This window comes from Bos mutus, chromosome 17 (genome assembly GCF_027580195.1).
Source record: "Bos mutus isolate GX-2022 chromosome 17, NWIPB_WYAK_1.1, whole genome shotgun sequence".
In the NCBI taxonomy this organism is placed as follows: Eukaryota; Metazoa; Chordata; class Mammalia; order Artiodactyla; family Bovidae; genus Bos; species Bos mutus.
The window spans coordinates 902,789-921,754 of NC_091633.1; the positions used below are offsets into that span (position 1 = coordinate 902,789).

Genomic DNA, 18,966 nt, shown 5'->3' on the forward strand with positions numbered 1-18,966 from the left:
ATCCGTCTGTCCCTTGGCTCCCACAGGCACTGCTCGCTGGCGGTGATCAACGCTCTGGCCAACATCGCGGCCAACATCCAGGATGAGCACCTCGTGGACGAACTGCTCATGAACCTGCTGGAGCTGTTTGTGCAGCTGGGGCTGGAGGGCAAGCGGGCCAGTGAGCGGGCCAGCGAGAAGGGGCCCGCCCTCAAGGTTGGCACCGCCAGGCCCTGTGGGAGTGGGGGCTGGTGGGGGCCACCCTCCGGGCTGAGTGGGACGGAGAGGTGGTGAGAACAAAGCGGGTGGCAGGTGGCCGCACGCCCTCTGGGGGGCGGCGTCTGAGGCGGGCACCTTGCAGGGGGACCAGGCGCTCTCCAGGCGTCGCGCCTGTGACGGTGTGAGGTCTTTGTGCGGAGCCACCACGGTGGACACGTCCCGCCCCGTGTGGCTTTGAGTGTGTCCTCTTGATTGTCGGGTTAAGCGTCTTCACCTGTCTCCCTGTACGTCTTTCATCATTTCGTTTTGAAGGAGTTTCATTTCTCACGATGCGTGTGGGGCCCTTCTATCTTTCTGTTTAATGAAACAAGTGGTGCTGGTCAGTGACCTGGCTCTGTCCCCCAACAGGCCTCCAGCAGTGCGGGGAACCTGGGCGTGCTCATCCCTGTGATCGCAGTGGTGAGTACCTGCACGTCCGTGTCTCCAGTTTGGCTGCGGTGCTTCCGCAGGGGCTGCCTCGGGTGTGTGGCCATGTGGCCAGGCTCGCTTCCTCCGTGCCCCCTGACCAGCTGAGCAGACCGGACGGCGTGTCCCTGGGTGTGGGTTCTGACCGGGCCCTCCCTGTGTCCTGCCCTCCCTGGTTCCCCGCCGCGGCCAGGCCCGCGCCGCCCCCATGCCCCGCCCGCCTGCTCCCCTCTGGTGGGCCTGGGCCCTCAGGGTCCCTGGGCCAGGGGTGCAGCCCTCGGGGCCCTGCCCGGGAGTGCGAGCCTGTCCCTGCTGTGTGCTGCTGTGCCGAGGGCTCATGTCTGCTTGTCCTGTCTTGGGTTGCCCTACTTCTTCCCAAGTGGCCCTTATGCCAGGCAGTTTCCAGCCAGCATTACAGCTGCCAGTCCTGAGCCAGGCCCACGTCCGGCTCTGTTTACACAGGTGATTCCCGAGCGCCCCCTCAGCACGCCCTGGGGTGGAGCCCCTGCTTCCGCCTCTAGCTCCCTCGTCGCTCGAATCTCGAGCATGAACGCATGTGTCCCCACAGCGGGGGCTCCACAGGGGCTGACCCCCAGCTGCAGGGCAACCCTGGAAGTGGAGGCCAGGTGGGCGGGTGGAGAGTCCATCCGTGTCTCAGGAAAGGGGTCTCGGGGCCTGCTCTGGGGGCATTCGTCATCTGAGTCTGGGGGCTGCTGGGGCTGCGGTGTTTGCTGGCTGAGGTGGACAGGAGCCCACAGCCAACTAGCGTATATGTAGTTCTCAGCTCTGTTGGTGAGGCGTCACAGGCTGTGTAGAGGGAGCATGCTGCCTCTGGCCCAGGTTCGATCCCCAGGTCAGGAGAATCCCCTGGAGGAGGGCATGGCAACCCACTCCGGTCTTCTTGCCTGGAGAATCCCATGGACAGAGGAGCCTGGCGGGCTGCAGTCCATGGGGTCGCAGAGAGTTGGACAGGACTGAAGTGACTCAGCACACGTGTGCAGCTGTGATTTAGCACACAGGTTTTAGGGTCACCGGGGCAGGGGTTGGAGTCCTGGCCCCACATGTGGGGTCCTAGTGGTTGTCCCAGCCCCCTAATGCACACTCTGTCAGCAGAGCTGCTCCGAAAGGCGGGGTGACAGTCCGGGGGCTGGTGGTCAGGGCGGGCAGACTTGTTAGCAGTGACAGGCCAGTGCTCGCTCACCTGAAGCCATCTGCGTCGCTGCTGTGACCGTCACATGAACGGTCTGGGCTCTGTGGAGTCAGCAAGTTAATGGTTATGCTGGGGGTGGGGGGACAAATATTGGTTCTGTTGCTTAACACAGAGCCTGGAGAGCGTGGTTCCGGCCTCTGCTCCCGGGTCAACCCGGACGTGCAGGGAGACACTGACTTCCTTCGATGTTTGTTTGCTCTGACATTCTATACTCTTTCTGTGGCACACTGTCCTGAGTTACTCTGTCGAGGGCACGAGCCAGTGGGTCTGGGCGGGAAGCGGGGTTCCTTCCCTAAGGCAGCCATTCCCTCCTGGGTGACCTTGGAGCCTGGGGTCAGGGAGCGGTTCCCCGGCCTCCGAGGCTCCTTTCTGCCTGAGGGTCGTGGGCTGTGTCCTGCGACTCTGTGAACGCTCCTCAGAATGTCCCAGGTTCCATAGCTGGAACCTGCAGCTGGAGCACAGCCACGTGACAGGCCGTGGAAAACGTGCTCCCAGGCTGCTCGGCTGGCGGCCCCTTGCAGCTCCGGGGCCTTGGGCAGGTTACTTATTCTCCCGGTGTCGTAACACGAGGTTGTGGACTAACACTCTCAGCTCGTGGGCCCCTTTGAAAACTGTGCCTGTTCTCGTGGGAGTGGCATCTGTCCACAGCAGAGTCTGTACTTCACCTCAGGCGGAGGAGGGCGGGGGCCCAGCGAGGCCCCCGTTAGGACCCCCAGGCTGGGTGGTTGGCCCAGGACTGACCTGAACGCCTTCAAGCAGTGACCCACTTTATTCTCACCGCAGTCCTGCGAGGCGGGGCTGCCACCCGCATTTCACAGACGGGGAGCCTAAAGCACAGAGCTCACCTCAGAGCGCCGGTGTGGGAGTGGGTCTAAGGCCACGCCGGGCACGCGGCCCCCGGTCCCATCTGCACCGCCGTTTCCGCCCCAAGGGCGTGCCCTGCCCTGGGTCCCTGCGGGGCCCTCAGGTCGCTCTCAGCCTCCAGCGCTCTGGGGCATCGGGCAGTGTGAGCTCGGCTTCTCTCAGTTACTCGTCTTATGAAAGGAGACTACGCCCGGTAAAAGCGGCACGTTTATTAACCCCACGCTGTGCTCTGAGCGGCTGTGCCTTGCTCAAGGAGGGGCTGGCTGTCGGCACCTTGGGCTCCCTCGTGCTCCACAGTGGGGGCAGCTTTGGGTGGCAGAGGGGCGCTGCTGGCCTGGGGTGACTGTGAGGAGGGGCCGGGTGTCTGCGCCAGCGCCTTCAGCGACAGCCGTCCTGCTGGTCTGGTGGCGCACGCGTTGCCTCCTCGCCCACGTCTCCTGAAAGGGGGCCGGGCCACGTGGTCCCGGCGCCAGCAGCTCTTGGTGGTTGTCAGAAGGGAAACGGAATTGCGGATGCCCCAAAGCACTCGAGACGCCCAGCCCCGCCACTAAGGCCTGGCGGGGTTGGCGACCCGGCCCAGGAAGAGCAGGCAGCTGGTGCGGTGCTCGTAGATGAGGAACAGGAAGGGCCGGTCGACGCTGAAGCGGACCTGGGTGGACAGCGGCATGAACCCCACGGCGGTCACGGCTGCGGCCTGTGTGCCCTCCTCGTTCACCGTGATGGTGCCCTGGTGTTTGAACTGCGTCGGGCACAAGGGCGCATCAGGGGCAGCGGTCACACTCGGGGCGGGGCGCAGAGCTGTGTGTCCTCCCGGGAAGGGGCGGGGTGGCGAGGGAGGCCCAGGCTCAGTGGGTCGGGACAGCTCTCGGGACTCAGTGCCCACCCGTCCGCTAAGCTGGGGTCGTGTTGTGTAAGGGGGTGAACGGTGTCACCTCTGTGGTGCGCACCGCGGCCACGTGGGAGTCCCCGGGCGCCCGCGGGGCAGGCCCAGGGTCCACAGGCGGGGCAGGGGCTCGGGGGGCCCTCCCCAGACGGGATGGGCGAGGGCGGGTGTTACCAGGTCAATGACGATCCTCTGGCCCGTGATCCCCGTGGTGTTGCTGTGCTTGTCGAAGAGCGCCGTGACCCCCAGGGCCCGCAGGGCGCCCACCAGGTCGTAGTCCTTCTCCAGCTTGAACTTGGGCAGGAGCACTTCCCGCGTCCTGGTCGGGAAGAGAGCGCGTTTTTACCCACAGCGCGTCTCAGAGGAGCCCCGTTCCCTGAGACGTCGCAGCCACGCAAGCCTGCGGCCTGTGCGCTGCACGTCCAGCCCTGCCCGGCGAGGATGGGGAGACCACCCCTCTAACCCCGTTCCTCAGAAGCGCTTCCTGCTGTGCGCCGGGGCCCTCGGCCCTGTGAGTCCCTGTCCTGATGGCAGAGCTCTTCCTGGCTCGGGGCCCAGAGGCACCTGACGACGTGTGCCAGTGGGCGCCTGTCACTTCAACGTGTAAGGGGCTGAGGTGCAGCTCAGCGCTCGAGGGACAGCACCTGCCTTTCCACCTGGCCTGCCGCCCTCCGTGCTCCACGGCACACGCGCGGCATGCACCCGCTGCCCCCTTGGGGCCGGGACCCCGCGTGCGACGCCACAGCGCACAGCAGTCTGTTAGCGTCCGAGGGACAAGACCGTGTCCTCTGCCGGGCCATCCCGGAGGAGTGGGGACAAGACCTGGGGCCTGAACGGGGCCTGCTGGAGGCAGCGACAGGCTCCTCTGGCTGGGGCAGGAGCAGGGCCGTGGGCGGGCCAGGCGGCCGGCCTGTGTCGTGCAGGTGGGGCCCACAGAAGGTTTGAGGGGCTATAGGGACGCTGACTGGCGGTTGGTGCCAGATGGACCGAGCAGGGGACAGCAGAGTGGTCCGGCCCAATCACCAGCTCAGGGCAGAGGTGGTGGGCAGTCAGACTAGAAAGGAAGCCCAGTAGGGACGGTCCTTAAAGCAAACATAAGGGGCATGACGCGGCCTGGCTCCTGGGCAGGCCTGCCTTTCCCCCAGTTCCGGTTCCGTCTGTGCGCTCTGGTCCTGCAGGGAGGCCCGGACCAGGGTCACGTCTTCACACTGGCCCAGGAAGACGGAGAGGTGACGGATGCGTCCCTCCCGCCCTGACCAGCCACAGAGCCTGTCCTGACAGGGACCCTGGGGGTGGGGCGGGCGTGTGGCAGAGCCGCGCCGCTCCTGTCCCGCGCCTTTTCTCGCCGCTGCGCTCTGATCGCCTCTGGCCGAGCAAGAGCTCTGGGCTGAGTTCACAACAGCCTGGGGGACCGCACCCCTTCCCCTAAGGCGCCCGTGGCCCGGCGCCCCCGCGGCACCTGTTTGTCATGCTCCTCTGCCACCGCTCCACCGCCTGGGGTGTCAGCTGGCTCTCCAGGGTCTTCATCCCGGACAGCTTGTGTGGGACCACCACAAGCATGCTGATGCCCCCCACGTACTCCAGCCGCAGCACGTCGCAGTCCAGCTCCTGGTCGCTGGCCGCCAGGAACGCGCCCTTGGTCTGCATCATGGGCACCTTGACCACCTCCCGCTCGTTCAGCCGGAAGTTGTGGTTGTGTGTCATTTCCACCGGGAATTTGTTCACCCAGGACCCTGTGAGGTCACGGAGCAGGGCCTCTGTGACAGCATCACCGCTCAGACAGGCTGCGAGGCCCACCCCGTGGTCTGACCCGCACGTCTGGTTTGGGCCAGACCCGGGTGGCACCGACGCTGCTGGTGCGGGGACCACACCTGAGAACCGCTGCTCAGAGGCTGACCTGGCCGCAGGCGCGCACGGCTGCACCGCAACCCTGCTGCTCCTGGCTGCCTGCCGGCTCCCTGGGCGGTGGGGGGCGCTGAGGTCTCCTGGCTGGGGTGCCCACAGGGCATTGCAAGCAGGGCCTAGGCTTTACAGACCCGCGCGGCCTTATCTCTGGGGTCCCAGGAGCCTGTGTGCACGGGTGTGGGGTTTGGGGGTAAATCGCTGCTGGCCCAGAGCAGTAGCTCTAGATACAGGCTTGATTTCCCCGCCCCAGCTGTCTGGGAAGGAGGGGGGTGTGAACGTGAGCTCCTTAAGCCCAGCCTGTCTCCAGCCTTTGGTCCATCCCGAAAGAGAATAAAAAAGCTGAGGTCCAGGTGGGCCTGCTGCAGAGAAAGGCGCGAACTCAGGTGTAACATGGGCTGGAGGGGACGCTGAGCAACGCTGCTCCTTAGAGCAGCAGTGCAGTTCTGCGTCCATGAGACGGAGACGCTGACAGCAGTGGCCCGTCACGGCTGCAGCGAGGCGTGAAGCACAGGCTTCCTCGCTGGGACCTTCCCCGGCCCTGCGAGCCACTCTAAGCCTGGCTCTGCAGGGGGAGTGAGGGTGGAGGCTGCAGGCCCCGCCGCCCTGCCCGCGTGTCTGCCCCGGGGCCGTGCCGCCTCCTACCTTTGAAGTAGAGGCAGTTGAGGAGCAGCATCTGCGTCGCGGGGTCCACGTCCTGCAGCGCGTCTCGTATGAGGCCCTTGGTGAGCCGGGCCACGTGCCGGTTGGTGTGGGCGAGGAAGGCGGGGTCGGAGAAGTCGGCCGCCCGGACCTCGGCGAAGTAGTAGTCCCGGACCTGGGCCTGGAAGTCGTCCCGGACCGGGAGCTGCTTCTGCACATACAGGTCGCTGACGGAGCGCAGCGTGTACCCGAAGTTCCTGCGGAAGAGGCGGTGGATCAGCTTCCGGAACAGGTTGTGGACGGTGCCCAGCTCGTAGGCGGCGCTGGCGTTGACGAACTCGGCAAAGCGCAGGGCCGTGTGCACCTCCTGGTGGGTGTCGCCCGCCAGGCCCAGGGAGAGCATGGCCATGGCTGCCGACACGCCCACGGGCGCCAGGAGGACGTTGTCGGCCGCGCCGCCCCGCGCCGCCAGCGCCCGGTACAGGTCGAAGGCGAACTGCGCGTTGAGGAGGTTGAGCCGCTGCACGCGGCTCTTGCCGGGGAAGAGCGGGAGCACGCTGCCGGCGCCCGCCCCGGGGTGCATGGGGGGGGCCGCGTCCACGACGTCGCTGTAGTTGTCGTCCTCCCCGAAGATCTTCTCCAGGTCCAGGTAGTCCTCCTCCTCCTCCCCGTCCGCGGCCCACTCGCCGGTGACGGTGTTCTCCTCGTGGAAGGCGGCGGGCGGCAGGGGCCCGCTCGCGTTGCTGCCCTTCAGCCGCCCCCACCGGGGCTCCATGGACTCAGGCTCGTCCCCGCCATCATCACGCTGCCCCCACGGGCCGAGGGTCCTGCACGCAGATGCCAGAAGGAGGGCCAGCAGGAGCGGGCGCAGCGGGCACCACATCCCGGAGGAGCTGGAGCGGGGGGAGAGCAGACATGTGAGGACGGCCTGGGGACCCCCCACACACACCAGTGGGGCCCCGGGCGCCCGTCCCCAGACGCTTTAGGATCTGGTGACAGAAAGACACGCCTGACGTTCTGTGGGGTCTTGTGAGCACCACTCAGAACCCCTGGTGGAAAGTGGGCAAAACCGTGGGGCCTGGAGACCCAGGGAGTTTCCTTTTCACTCGGGTACTGAATTTTGGGTCAGTTTTCCGAGTGACACCCAGGGCCCTGGAGGCACAGCAGTGTCCCCCAGTCGGTCAGGGGCCCACGTGCAGTGAGGAGGGCTCGCAAGGACGCTGCTGGCAGGGGCCTGGGGGGCCACCTCCTGTCCTGGGAGTCCGTGAGGGTCTAATCTGCATGACCTGAGCCGTGTCTGCAGTGTAGGGGTTACCCGGGCTGCTCACAGCCCGGGGGGTGAGGTGTGCGCGTTCTCCCATCTGCCAGTCACTGCCCACTGCTGTGGGAGGGAGGGCCCCATCTCCACCAAGAGCACTCTTGGGTTAGCGCTCTGGGTTAGGGTGTCGGGGGGTGCTGTTAGAAGCTACCGCCAGAGGCCTGAGGGGCTTCCTCCTCGTGAGCGGGGCGCCCCAGGGGGCGTCTGCCTGCCGCCCCTCCCCTGCACATCTGCCTTCTTGCACCCAGCATCCCTTCAGTTCCCCAGGGGCCGCGTCTTGTTCAGTGTGCGTGTGTGCAGCCGTCTCCTGCTGGGCCTCTGGGGACCAGGACCTGTTTCCCACCCAGGCAGGGAGAGCGCTGCGGGCTCCCGTGAGGTGAAGCTGGGTTGATTGGGCCTCAGGATGGGCTCAGTGCACGATGCCCCCTGGAGCTCAGTGAGTCCTGCCCGAGCCTCTGCCCGTGCGTGGGGCCAGGCCAGGAGCTTTGCCCTGGGTGTCAGCATGCGGGTCCCACCTGCGCTGGGCTGGAGGCTCTACCGGACCCAGGGTCATGGCGCCTCCGCAGTGTCTAGGGCTCAGCCCTCAGCCCCTTGAGTGCGGTCAGCCGCACGCCTGGAGCACCACGGTTTGGAGAGGGACAGGCGCGTGGCTCCTGACTTTGACCCCTCTGTTGTCTTTCCCGGCCCCTCCCCTCCCGCCAGCCTGTCGCAGACGCTGCCCCTACATCGCCTGCGCTCAGGACACAGGTCTAAGGTGCGCGGTGCCAGCAGGATTGGGCCAGGGTTCTGGGCAGAACTGAATGTGGATACTGATGGCAGGACACTTAAAAAGGGAGGGGGGAGAAAGGAAGCTGTTTGCCGAAGGTCTCCTGTTGAGGCTGTGCTTGAAAGTATTCTTCTCAAGTTAAAAAAAAAAAAGGCTTAGACAGCCCCAGCTTGAGTAATCAAGGGTTCAGGAGGAGGAAGTGAGAGCCGACAGGGAGGCGGAGGCAAAGACGTCCGTGTCTGCCCGTGTTCAGGCAGCACACGTGGGAGCGTCTCGTGTCCTGTTGTGTGTTCCATGCTGACAATCCTGTCACGTTCATTACGCTCTCGTCAGAGGGAGCAGGGTGTATCTTCTGAGACCTCACTTTCTGTGGATTAAAGCTAGGGACCTGGAAGGTACATTCAGCATTGCAGGAGTTAAGATGCCTCAGAATTATCGCTCGGTTGTATTTAAATCCAGGGTACTATGTTTGAAGAGAAGCAGTGCTTTCTCAAGGTAAATCACGCAAAAGCCTGCTTTTCTGGGCATGTTCTGTGGCACCGCCTCAGCTGGTTACACGGAGCAGGGCCTGGACTTGGTGATCCTTGCCCCTCCTGGCTGCTGTCTCCCGGCCCAGGACGAGCGCGGCTGACGGAGCCGAGGACGCTCTTAAAGTGGACGGGACTTCACTCAGCACGGAACACCCCCAGGCCCTGTCCCCAGGCTCGCCACTCCCCGGTCCCTGTCCCCAGGCTCGCCACCCCAGGGCCCCTGTCCCCAGGCTCACCAGGTCTGTCTGCACATGTGTGCACACATGTGACACACACACAGACACATTTTTCTGAACCAGTTGCGACGCCCCAGAACCAGGATGCCCACCCCCACCCCCAGCCCCGTGCCCAGTTCAGGTCCTTAAGCTCGCTCAGACCCTCCTAACGGGCAGGTAAAATGGACAGAAGGCCTTCCCCTTCTGAAAAGAGTGGTAGGGACTGTTGGAAGGTGTCGCCAGAAAGAGAAAGAAGCCTGTCACCCCCTCTCACCCCGCAGAAGGGTTGGAGACCTACTCACCTCTGTGCCGCTGGTGCGAAGTGGCTCTGCAGGGGTGGAATCGGCCGAGGTCGGCCGCGCTTCTGTGACCTTTGGTGCTGGGCTGCAGTCGCGGTCTTCCAAAGTACACAGGTCGCAGATGGAACACCGCCCCCCAGCCTCGTCAGCACAAAGCCCCGCTGTGTGCCTGGTCACCGCCCAGCAGCTGCGACTCCACATTTGGAGGCCCGTCTATCTCCATGTGGACGAGCCGTCAGGACTCTGCGGCCAGGGCTGAGTTGTGTCATGGGGGTGGCTCGGATGCTACCCTGGACATGACAGCCGTGGGTAGCCCTCCACCACCATGCATGCCGACCTCAGTTCTCGGCCGGGGGCGCCACGAGGAGACCCTGGCCCAGGCCTGCGTGCCGTGCCTGGTCCCTGCAGGACACCCAGCCCCACTCCCGTGTCACGGGAAAGCAGGGCCACGCCGAGGCTCCGGGGCCTGGTCGCCGCTGTGTCTAGTTGGTGGGGTTCTGTTTGTTTGGGTCGTGCTGCACAGCATGCAGGATCTCCAGAGGTTCTCAGGGCGTTCGCAGGAGCCGTTGGCCCTGGTCGCCTCTGTGTCTAGTTTGTGGGGTTCCGTTTGTTTGGGTTGTGCTGCACAGCATGCAGGATCTCTGTCCCCGAACAGGGGTTGAACTCTGGCCCTGGCAGTGCGAGTCCAGTAGTAACCATGGACCGCTAGGAAGCCCCGGGGTATCTCATTTATGATGCGTGTTTTGAACTCACTTTCCAAGAAGTGTCGTATTGGTTATCATCCTACCCGCAGTGGGTGAAGGGGCCCATCTTGCCATCCCCCCACAGCAGTGGGCATCACCCTGTTCCTGGCCACCACCTGGCACGTACTTGGTGCTTAGAGATCGTAGTACACATTTGGACTGAGGAGCCCCGCTTGCAGTGGTGGTTAGCACTGTGTGAGGGCTGGACCTCTGCCAGAGGCTCTGGAGGATCCACGCGTCCGCCAGGAGCTGTGGGCACTTGTCACCATTCTCCATACCTGAGCCCCACACACCCATGCACACACACACACATGCACACACATGCACGCACACATGCACGCACACACATGCACGCACGCACGCAGACGCACACACATGCACGTACACAGACGCGCACGTGCACACAGACATGCACATACGCACATGCATGCATGCACACATGCACACGCACACGCAAGCACGCACATGCACACGCACACACATGCACACGCACACACATGCACACGCATGCAGACACACGCACGTACACAGACGTGCACTACACACAGACATGCATGTACGCACACGCATGTGCACACACGCACGTACACAGACATGCACACAGACATGCACGCGCACACATGCACGCACTCGTGCAGGCGGACACTGTCAGGTTGGGGGTGCAGGGAGTCCAGTCTCAAGCAGCTCACTTGTTACCTGCTTCACGCGCTGGGCTCTGCCCATGGTCCCCGCGCCTCCCTGCCCCCCACCCCCCGCTCCCCCGCCTCGGGCCTGGTGCTCCTGCAGCCTGGTGGCTGCATGCTGCTGCTGCTGCTAAGTCGCTTCAGTCGTGTCCGACTCTGTGCCACCCCATAGACAGCAGCCCACCAGGCTCCCCCGTCCCTGGGATCCTCCAGGCAAGAACACTGAAGTGGGTTGCCATTTTCTTCTCCAATGCATGAAAGTGAAAAGCGAAACTGAAGTCGCTCAGTCGCGTCCGACTCTTAGCGACCCCATGGACTGCAGCCCACCAGGCTTCTCCATGGGATTTTCCGGGCAAGAGTACTGGAGTGGGGTGCCATTGCCTTCTCCTGCCCACCTGTAAACACCTGGCCGAGGTCCTGGGGCAGCTGCCGCCTGCTTCCTGGTAGTGAAGCAGAGCTGGTCCCTCCCAGCGCGAAGCCCACCTGCACTCGAGGGCTCGGGAGGGTTTTCAGGGAGCCTGCTGGGGGCCGCTAGTCCGGCCTTCCCTCCCAGGCCAGGTGACCGCTCCTCTGAGAGGAGGCCTGGAGGGCGGGTCATGGGCTCTGCGTCCGTAGGGCTCAGTTCCGTGTGCAGACAGCCCCCTTCTCTGCCTCTGCTCCACCAGCTCACCCGGCGGCTGCCGCCCATCAAGGAGCCGAAGCCGAGGCTGCAGAAGCTCTTCCGGGACTTCTGGCTGTACTCGGTGCTGATGGGGTTCGCCGTGGAGGGCTCAGGTAGGGGCCCCCCCGGGGGCAGTGCAGAGCGAGGCCCAGGGTCCTGACAGGGCGTGTGCGCACGTGCAGGACGGCCAGTGTGGCTGCTGCCTCCACCGTGAGGACGTGGTTTAGGGTTCTGGGAACACCACGTGCCTTCGGGACCCTGCCCCGCTTAGGAAACGGACTTGTTTCTGTCCCCATCCTGGGGACAGGCACGGGGCCCATGGCTAGAGCTGCTCTCAGCAGGGCCCCAGTGGGGCGCCTCCCGAGCCAGGTGGCACCTCAGCCCTCCCTGTCTCGCAGGACTCTGGCCCGAGGAGTGGTACGAGGGGGTCTGTGAGATCGCCACCAAGTCCCCGCTGCTCACCTTTCCCAGCAAAGAGCCTCTGCGGTCCGTCCTCCAGTACAACTCGGCCATGAAGAACGACACGGTTACGCCTGTAAGGATGCCTCCCTGCCAAGCACGGCGCTCCAGGCGGGGTTTGGGGAAGCTCCTGGGGATGAGAGGGCTGGTCCTGCGTGTCCGTGGCTATGGGGCGGTTTCGGGGTGGGGTCGCCTGCACTCACGCAGCCCCGCCGCCTACAGGCCGAGCTGAGTGAGCTGCGCAGCACCATCGTCAACCTTCTGGACCCGGCCCCCGAGGTGTCCGCCCTCATCGGCAAGCTGGACTTCGCCATGTCCACCTACCTGCTGTCCGTCTACCGGCTGGAGTACATGAGGTGCGCGGGTTGGCCCTGTGTGCACTGTCCCGGCTCGGGCTGTGCCGCTCCTCCTGGCTCATCAGCGTCCTTAGAAGTGCCAGCCCGGGCTCCCACTCTCCCGTGTGCACCTCCTTCCTGAGCCCCCGATGCCCCCGGGCTCCAGTGCTGCGGCCGCCTGCGCTTGGGGCCAGGCCGCTGAACTGTCACCAGAGCAGCCGCCAGCCCTGCACATGGCCCTGGCGGCCCTGGGAGGGGGCAGCCATTCTCGCGGCCTCGCCCACTGGGCAGTGTTGCGGGCCCGAGCTGTGCGCTCACCCAGGCCACCCTGCAGGGTCCTGCGCTCCAGCGACCCCGCCCGCTTCCAGGTGATGTTCTGCTACTTCGAGGACAAGGCCATCCAGAAGGACAAGTCCGGTAGGTGGCAGCGGGGGCCTCTGACGTGCGCCGGGGTTCAGCGGTGTAAGCGGAGAGTGCTCCCTGTGTACGTGGAGAAGGCAGCTCCGCGGCGCCGCATGCCGCCTCAGAAACACGAGTGTAGCGCCTGCCCGGGCCCCTGGGAGCGGGGCTGTGCTGGGCAGCTCGTGGCTGAGGAGCAGTCTTGCTCCTGGACACTGCTGCTGCGAGGACCAAGGCCAGGGTGCAGAACCCAAACGTGGATCCGTTTCTGTGGTTTTGCTTAAAAGAAGGGAAGATACATTAGGACGTGTATCTTGAGGGCCTTGGGGAGGTGGTGTGCACGTGTCCCTGTGAGCGTGTGTGTGTGTGTGTCTAACTTTATTTCTTCCACTGCTGGTGCTTTAGTCACTAAGTCGTTATGGTTCAGTGACAAGTCACTAAGTTATGACCCCACGGACTGCGGCCTGCCAGGCTCCTCTGTCCATGGGGATTCTCCAGGCAAGAGTACTGGAGTGGGGTGCCATTTTCTTCTCTAGAGGATCTTCTCGACCCAGGGATCAAACCCAGGTCTCCTGCATTGCAGGCAGATTCTTAACCAACTGAGCCCCCAGGGAAGCCCATTTCTTCCACCAAGTGTTTGTAAATTAGCGACTGTAGTTGTTTCTCTCATGTGATCAGGAAAGAGGGAGACCAGGAAAGAGCCACGGGGTCCAGGGAGAGGTCGGGCAGCTGTGTAGGGCCACCCCTGGTGTCAGTGACCAGGTAGGAAGGGTGCCCCGCAGCTGATGGGCAGAGATGTCCCACAAGCAGCGGTTAGAGGGGCTGGTCAGCCAAGAGCAGACAGCTCGCCATGGGGTACCTGCTCCTCCTGGGGCACCCTGCGTGCCGCAGCAGGCCTGCTGCTCCTGAGCAGAACCAGCGGCTCCCACAGGCCTCAGCAGCAGGACCTGCGGGCCACGCCTGGTTTAAGGCCGTGTCCTCCTTTCCTGGGGAGCTTTCGGGACATGAGTCTGTGAGACATGAGGACTCGCAGGCCCCCGGGTGCTGTGCACAGACCGAGGCTCACCGTCCCAGCAGGACCACACTCGAACCTCTCTGTGCCATCAAAGCGTGCCCGTCACTGAAGCCCTAGTGAAGCGAACCTAACGTAAGGAAAGGGGTGAAACCACGTAGAGGTACTGAAATTGAGGCAGCAGAGAGAAGAGACGCATGGCCTAGGCGCTATTTGCCAGTGTTAGTGAGAGAGCAGAGGCAGGCTGCTGCGTCGCTGCGTGGGCCGTGTGCTGACTTGGAGCGCCTGTAAGGGGCTGGGGGAGCATCCCGGTGCAGCCGGGGGCGCGGGCGGCCCGCTGACGCCCCTGTGTCACAGGGGTGCTTGTAAGGGGCTGGTGGAGCAGCCGGGGGGCGGGCGGCCCCCGCTGACGCCCCTGTGTCACAGGGATGATGCAGTGTGTGATCGCCGTCGCCGACAAGGTGTTCGACGCCTTCCTGAACATGATGGCGGAGAAAGTAAGCCTCGGGGGGGCGCCTGCGTGCCCGCCGGAATGCACGTGCAGGGCCTGCAGCGTGTGTGCTCCGAACCCAGGCCAAGACCAGGGAGAACGAGGAGGAGCTGGAGCGGCACGCGCAGTTCCTGCTGGTCAGCTTCAACCACGTCCACAAGCGCATCCGCAGGGTCGCCGACAAGTACCTGTCTGGGCTGGTGGACAAGTGAGCTCCACTCCCTGCTGCGCCGCGTGCCGCCCCCCAGCCGTGGCCCCCCCAGGCCCCGGGTGTCCCCCTGGCCCACAGGAGGACCAGGCCCACCCTGACCCCCTGCACCCCACGCTGTCCCTGCCGTGCCGGGAGCCTCGTGGGAATGACTGCCGCGGGAGGGTGCTGAGGGCGGCCCGGGCCTGCCCCCACGGCCCCGTGACGGCTTCAGACAGCAAACGGGCCTCCGTGGTCGCCGGAGCAGTTGCCGTCCAGGCGGGGCCGGAGGGCGTGTCTGAACCGGTCTCCACACCTGTAGCCTGCTCCGTGAGCCCCCGGCTCCCGGCAGCTCCTCCTGTGTACCCCAAGGTGCCACACACACACGGCTGCTAGTTACACTTGGACTTCCTGCGTATGCAGACAGTGCCCCAGCCCCTGTTGTTCAAGGGTCCTGTCTTGCCCTGTTCGGTGTGGGAGCAGGGGGCTGTGGATGGAAACAGAGAGGGCCCCGTGGGGAGCAGGGCGGCCAGGACGATGGGGTTGGGTGGTCTCAGGAGCACAGCTCCGGGCGGGGGGCTCTGGGCCTTGAGCAGGGGGCTCTGGGTGCAGGTTCCCCCACTTGCTCTGGAGCGGGACGGTGCTGAAGACCATGCTGGACATCCTGCAGACCCTGTCCCTGTCGCTGAGCGCTGTGAGTGCCCCACCCGCCCCGCCGAGCCTGCCTCACGCCCCAAGTGGGGGGTGGGGGGCGCGCGTCACAGATGGGCAGGGGCAGGGAGGGAGGCGCCTGTGGGGATGTGGTGTGAGGCGGGCCCTGTGCTTCCAGGACATCCACAAGGACCAGCCATACTACGACATTCCCGACGTGCCCTACCGCATCACCGTCCCAGACACCTACGAGGCCCGAGAGGTAGGCAGGTGGGGCCGGGCGGGGCCCGGGGCCACAGTCCAGTCCTGGGGCGCTGAGTGCTGCCTGCCCTCACCCCCTCTGCCAGAGCATTGTCAAAGATTTCGCTGCGCGCTGCGGGATGATCCTTCAGGAGGCCATGAAGTGGGCGCCCACGGTCACCAAGTCCCACCTGCAGGTACTTCCGTGAGGTCAGCGGGAAGAGGCCTTGGTGAGCTCCCTCCACCTGTCGGGAGCTTTACCCAGATGGTGTGCTCAAACCACACACGGCTCTGGTGTGACGGGCCAAGGACATGGGGGCACCTGGGGCAGATGTGCCAGTCCGGGCTGGGGCGTGCAGTGGGACTGCGGAGGGGCTCAGGGCAGCTGACCGGGGAGTGTGGCGCCGGCGGGGTGGTGCCAGCTTGGAGGCTCGGCTGGAGCCCCCCTGCCACGCAGAGGCGTGCCTTGCCTCCAAGGTGACCGGGTCCCGTGACAGGAGTACCTGAGCAAGCACCAGAACTGGGTATCGGGGCTGTCGCAGCACACCGGGCTGGCCATGGCCACCGAGAGCGTCCTGCACTACGCCGGCTACAACAAGCAGAGCACGAGCCTCGGGGTACGTGTGCGGGTGTTGGGGGCCGGCCCCCGCCTGGGGAGCTCGCAGCAGACCCCAGGCTCAGGAGCTACAGCCTGTGCTTCTGACGGAGAGTGGCGGCCAGTCCTCTGCGGGATCCGGTCCACGCAGTAGATGGGGTCATGCTGGACGGCGCGGCCACTGAGGTGTGTTTGCAGGCGACACAGCTCACAGAACGGCCAGCCTGTGTCAAGAAGGACTACTCCAACTTCATGGCTTCCCTGAACCTGCGCAACCGCTATGCGGGCGAGGTACCTCCCCTGCCCGCCCGCCCGCCTCCTCCCCGCCTGGGGGTGGCGGGAGGTCCATCTCTGCGGAAGGTCCAGTCTTTGAAAGGGGTGGGAGCTCTTCTCAAGTCTTGTGAAAGAAAAAAACATCTGACTCAAGAAGCCCCCTGCCCTGGGGGTCCATCCAGAACGCTGGGAGCAGCAGGTGCTTCTGGAGAGGAGCTCTGGGGGCAGGGCTGGGCTGCGGGGACAGCCTGGCACTCGGCGCGGGCACAGAGCCGTGGGCAGGGTGGCCGGGCTACGTGCACCTCCGCTGCCTGCAGGTGTACGGGATGATCCGGTTCTCGGACGCCACAGGCCACACATCGGACCTGAACAAGATGATGGTCCAGGAGCTGAAGGCTGCGCTGGGCGCCGGTGACGCTCAGCAGTACACGCAGGCCATGTTCAAGCTGACGGCCATGCTCATCAGCAGCAGAGGTGCTGGCCCAGGGGCCGCGGCCGGCCGTGCGTGGGGGTGGGGGCCGCGGGCCTGCCTGTCGGGGCCTCTGAACGGCACCCCCTGGTTGCAGACTGTGACCCGCAGCTCCTCCACCACCTGTGCTGGGGCCCCCTGCAGATGTTCAACGAGCACGGCATGGAGACCGCCCTGGCCTGCTGGGAGTGGCTGCTGGCCGGCAAGAACGGGGTGGAAGTGCCGGTAAGACGCTGGCCATGGGGCCCGAGGGGTGGAGAACCAGCCTTGGCCCCCTGGCTGTGGAGCATGGAGACCCCGGGCAAGCCCCCTTGTCCTCCCGGGGCCTCGCATGTCAGCAAGACGGTGTTGTGAAAGCCTGACCCCAGGAACGTCTCCCAGGTTAGAGGGTTCTTGGGTTCAGGGACCGGCGCTGCCTGACACTGTTGTTCCCCCAGCGCTCGGCAGGGGGAGCCCTCGCTCTGCCGGTGGCTTCCATCCCTGTTGTGTCCAACTCTTGGACTGTAGCCCGCCAGGCTCCTCTGTCCATGGGATTCTCCAGGCAAGAGTACTGGAGTGGGTTGCCATTTCCTTCTCCAGGAGATTTTTCCGACCCGGGGACCTAACCCGGGTCTCCCACACTGCAGGCAGACGCAACCGTCTGAGCCACCAGGGTGCCTGTGCTCATCCACAGCAACCAGGTCCCAGCCGCCCAGGAGGCAGCCCCTGTCCATGTTTCTGGACTTCCTGCTGGAGGCCCAAGGAGAGGAAGGTCGTCTGAAACATCTGAAAACAGATCTGTGTTTCCAAGAGTCCCATTAACTTCCATGGTAACATGGACGGGCCTAGTTTTTCCTGCTTTTATTAAGCTGAGATGCATGGTCAGAAGGGGGTTCTGTGTTCTTGCCCCTGAGGGGGTTAGCTGGATAATTTCCAAGGATGCAACTGGGGTGTTCCAGGCAGGGGCACACTCGCGGCTGAGGTGAGGGGTCACTGGCCCTGCCCACACAGAGGGAGGTTGGCCGGGGCTGGGCTGTCTTCAGGGCCCGTGGCAGGTTCTGACCGCATGCCCAGGGTGATGGCATGGGCCCTGCACCCTGTGCCCACCTGGCCACCTCACGCGGCTCTTACCTCTGTGGGGAGGGGGCTCTGTGGTCACGCTGCGTGCCGTCCCATCAGAGCTTGTGCGTGACTCGTCTGCATCTGTGTCGCTGCTGTGCGTGACACGCACCTTGTAGGGCTGTGTGTGTTGTTGGGCTTTTCCTAAGCTGGCAGGTCTGTCCAAACCATGTCTGCTCCTCACATGCTCCTGTGAGCCCAGGTCTGCGGTTCTCTTCCACACTCTGGGCTGCAGGCAGCGGGAACACGCACCTTCATCCTGCACAGTGGCAGGTTTTCCCAGATCTGCGGTCCTGAATTGACACTTGTGTTGTTTCGGATCTTTGATTTTTTAATAACTTGAGTCTTATGTGCCTGTGTATGATTTCCTGTGTATTTTATGTTGGGACTTGTTGAACTTACTAAATTTAGAGATTTCAGACTTTCCATCACACTTGCAAAATTTCAGGCCAGTGTTTCATGGAGTATATTTTTTACCCCATTTTCCCCGTCTCCTCACTTGGGCTCGTCTCGGACCTCGAGACAGTGGCCGTGCCCGCGGACACCGGCATTCCCGTGGGCCGCTCTCCCCGTCTCGCACTCTGGCCCACTTCAGGGGGATCCGTGCGGTGTCCCCGGACGCTCTCCTGCCTTACGCGTGCTGTTGGTAATCCACTTTTAGTATTAAGTTTTATTTCAGGTATTATAATTCTCAGACCTAGGGTTCCTATTTCTTTCTTACGCTTTGTATTTCTTTGCTGACAAATCTCTGTTCACCTCTTCTACCTTTGAATATATTTGTAGCGATTACTTGATAATTCTCGCCTGCTTGGTTAACTAGCATCAGGGTCATCTGTGCTAAAGGTGGTGCCTGTGGACCCGCTCGCCCACGGGGCCTGGGCGGCGGGGGCTCCGCCTGGTGTCTGGTGGCTGCAGTGAAGGCCACGCCCTGAGGGCGGAGGCTTGGCAGAGAAGGGTGGCGCTTCCTGGGTTACACCCGCCCTCACTTTCCGCCCTCACTTTCTTATTTTTTCACCAAAACTAGGAGAGGGCTTTGGGAAGGGTTTTTCTGCCCAGCGCTTTGCTTTTCATTTGGGGTCTGTGAGACTCCAGCCTGCCTCCTGCCGTCACCGGTCACTAGGCTGGCTCGAGGTCTCAGCCTTGGTAGGACCGTCCGCCACTTATGGCAGCCTTCACGCTGGCCCCGGGCGTGCCAGGGAAACACCACCTGTGGAGAGCCGCTCCTGGCACGCTCTCTGCCCACCGCACTCGTCGGCCCCCCGGTTCCACGCTGGTTCCTGTCCTCTGGCCCTTGCTGCGGGCTCAGGGATGCCGGCCGGCTGTTGCCTGCCGCGCCTCCACAGGGAGCTGAGGGCCGGACCCGGCCACGCCTCAGCAGA

The 18,966-nt window shown here is 64.2% G+C and overlaps 2 protein-coding genes across 4 annotated transcripts in view; one reads left to right on the forward strand and one right to left on the reverse strand.

Moving 5' to 3' along the window:
• PI4KA (phosphatidylinositol 4-kinase alpha) overlaps positions 1-18,966 on the forward strand; it is a 59,361-nt gene that overhangs the window by 26,973 nt on the left and 13,422 nt on the right. For all 3 annotated transcript variants that reach the window (XM_070385721.1, XM_070385722.1, XM_070385720.1), the window contains exons 18-32: positions 27-195; positions 607-657; positions 11,384-11,492; positions 11,778-11,914; positions 12,061-12,194; positions 12,508-12,590; positions 14,011-14,081; positions 14,158-14,282; positions 14,874-14,955; positions 15,091-15,174; positions 15,260-15,349; positions 15,650-15,769; positions 15,946-16,038; positions 16,338-16,494; positions 16,587-16,714. In XM_070385721.1, coding sequence (XP_070241822.1) covers positions 27-195; positions 607-657; positions 11,384-11,492; positions 11,778-11,914; positions 12,061-12,194; positions 12,508-12,590; positions 14,011-14,081; positions 14,158-14,282; positions 14,874-14,955; positions 15,091-15,174; positions 15,260-15,349; positions 15,650-15,769; positions 15,946-16,038; positions 16,338-16,494; positions 16,587-16,714 — 1,633 coding nt within the window. The remainder of the gene's footprint in view (positions 1-26; positions 196-606; positions 658-11,383; positions 11,493-11,777; positions 11,915-12,060; positions 12,195-12,507; positions 12,591-14,010; positions 14,082-14,157; positions 14,283-14,873; positions 14,956-15,090; positions 15,175-15,259; positions 15,350-15,649; positions 15,770-15,945; positions 16,039-16,337; positions 16,495-16,586; positions 16,715-18,966) is intronic.
• On the reverse strand, positions 3,087-7,589 carry SERPIND1 (serpin family D member 1). The gene is made up of 4 exons (XM_070385546.1): positions 6,168-7,589; positions 5,080-5,353; positions 3,795-3,939; positions 3,087-3,476 (listed from the first exon to the last, which is right to left on the reverse strand). Exons 1-4 carry the CDS (start codon positions 7,045-7,047, stop codon positions 3,285-3,287), a joined length of 1,491 nt encoding a protein of 496 aa, XP_070241647.1. The 5' UTR covers positions 7,048-7,589; the 3' UTR covers positions 3,087-3,284.

What these genes read in the sequence shown, in the direction of transcription:
- SERPIND1 (XM_070385546.1), bottom strand. Translation starts at nt 7,047, where the DNA reads ATGTGGTGCCCGCTGCGCCCGCTCCTGCTGGCCCTCCTTCTGGCATCT. An exon ending in CAACTGCCTCTACTTCAAAG is followed by an intron (nt 5,354 to 6,167) that starts GTAGGAGGCGGC and finishes GTGACCTCACAG; the next exon opens with GGTCCTGGGTGAACAAATTC. An exon ending in CAGAGGAGCATGACAAACAG is followed by an intron (nt 3,940 to 5,079) that starts GTGCCGCGGGGG and finishes CTTCCCGACCAG; the next exon opens with GACGCGGGAAGTGCTCCTGC.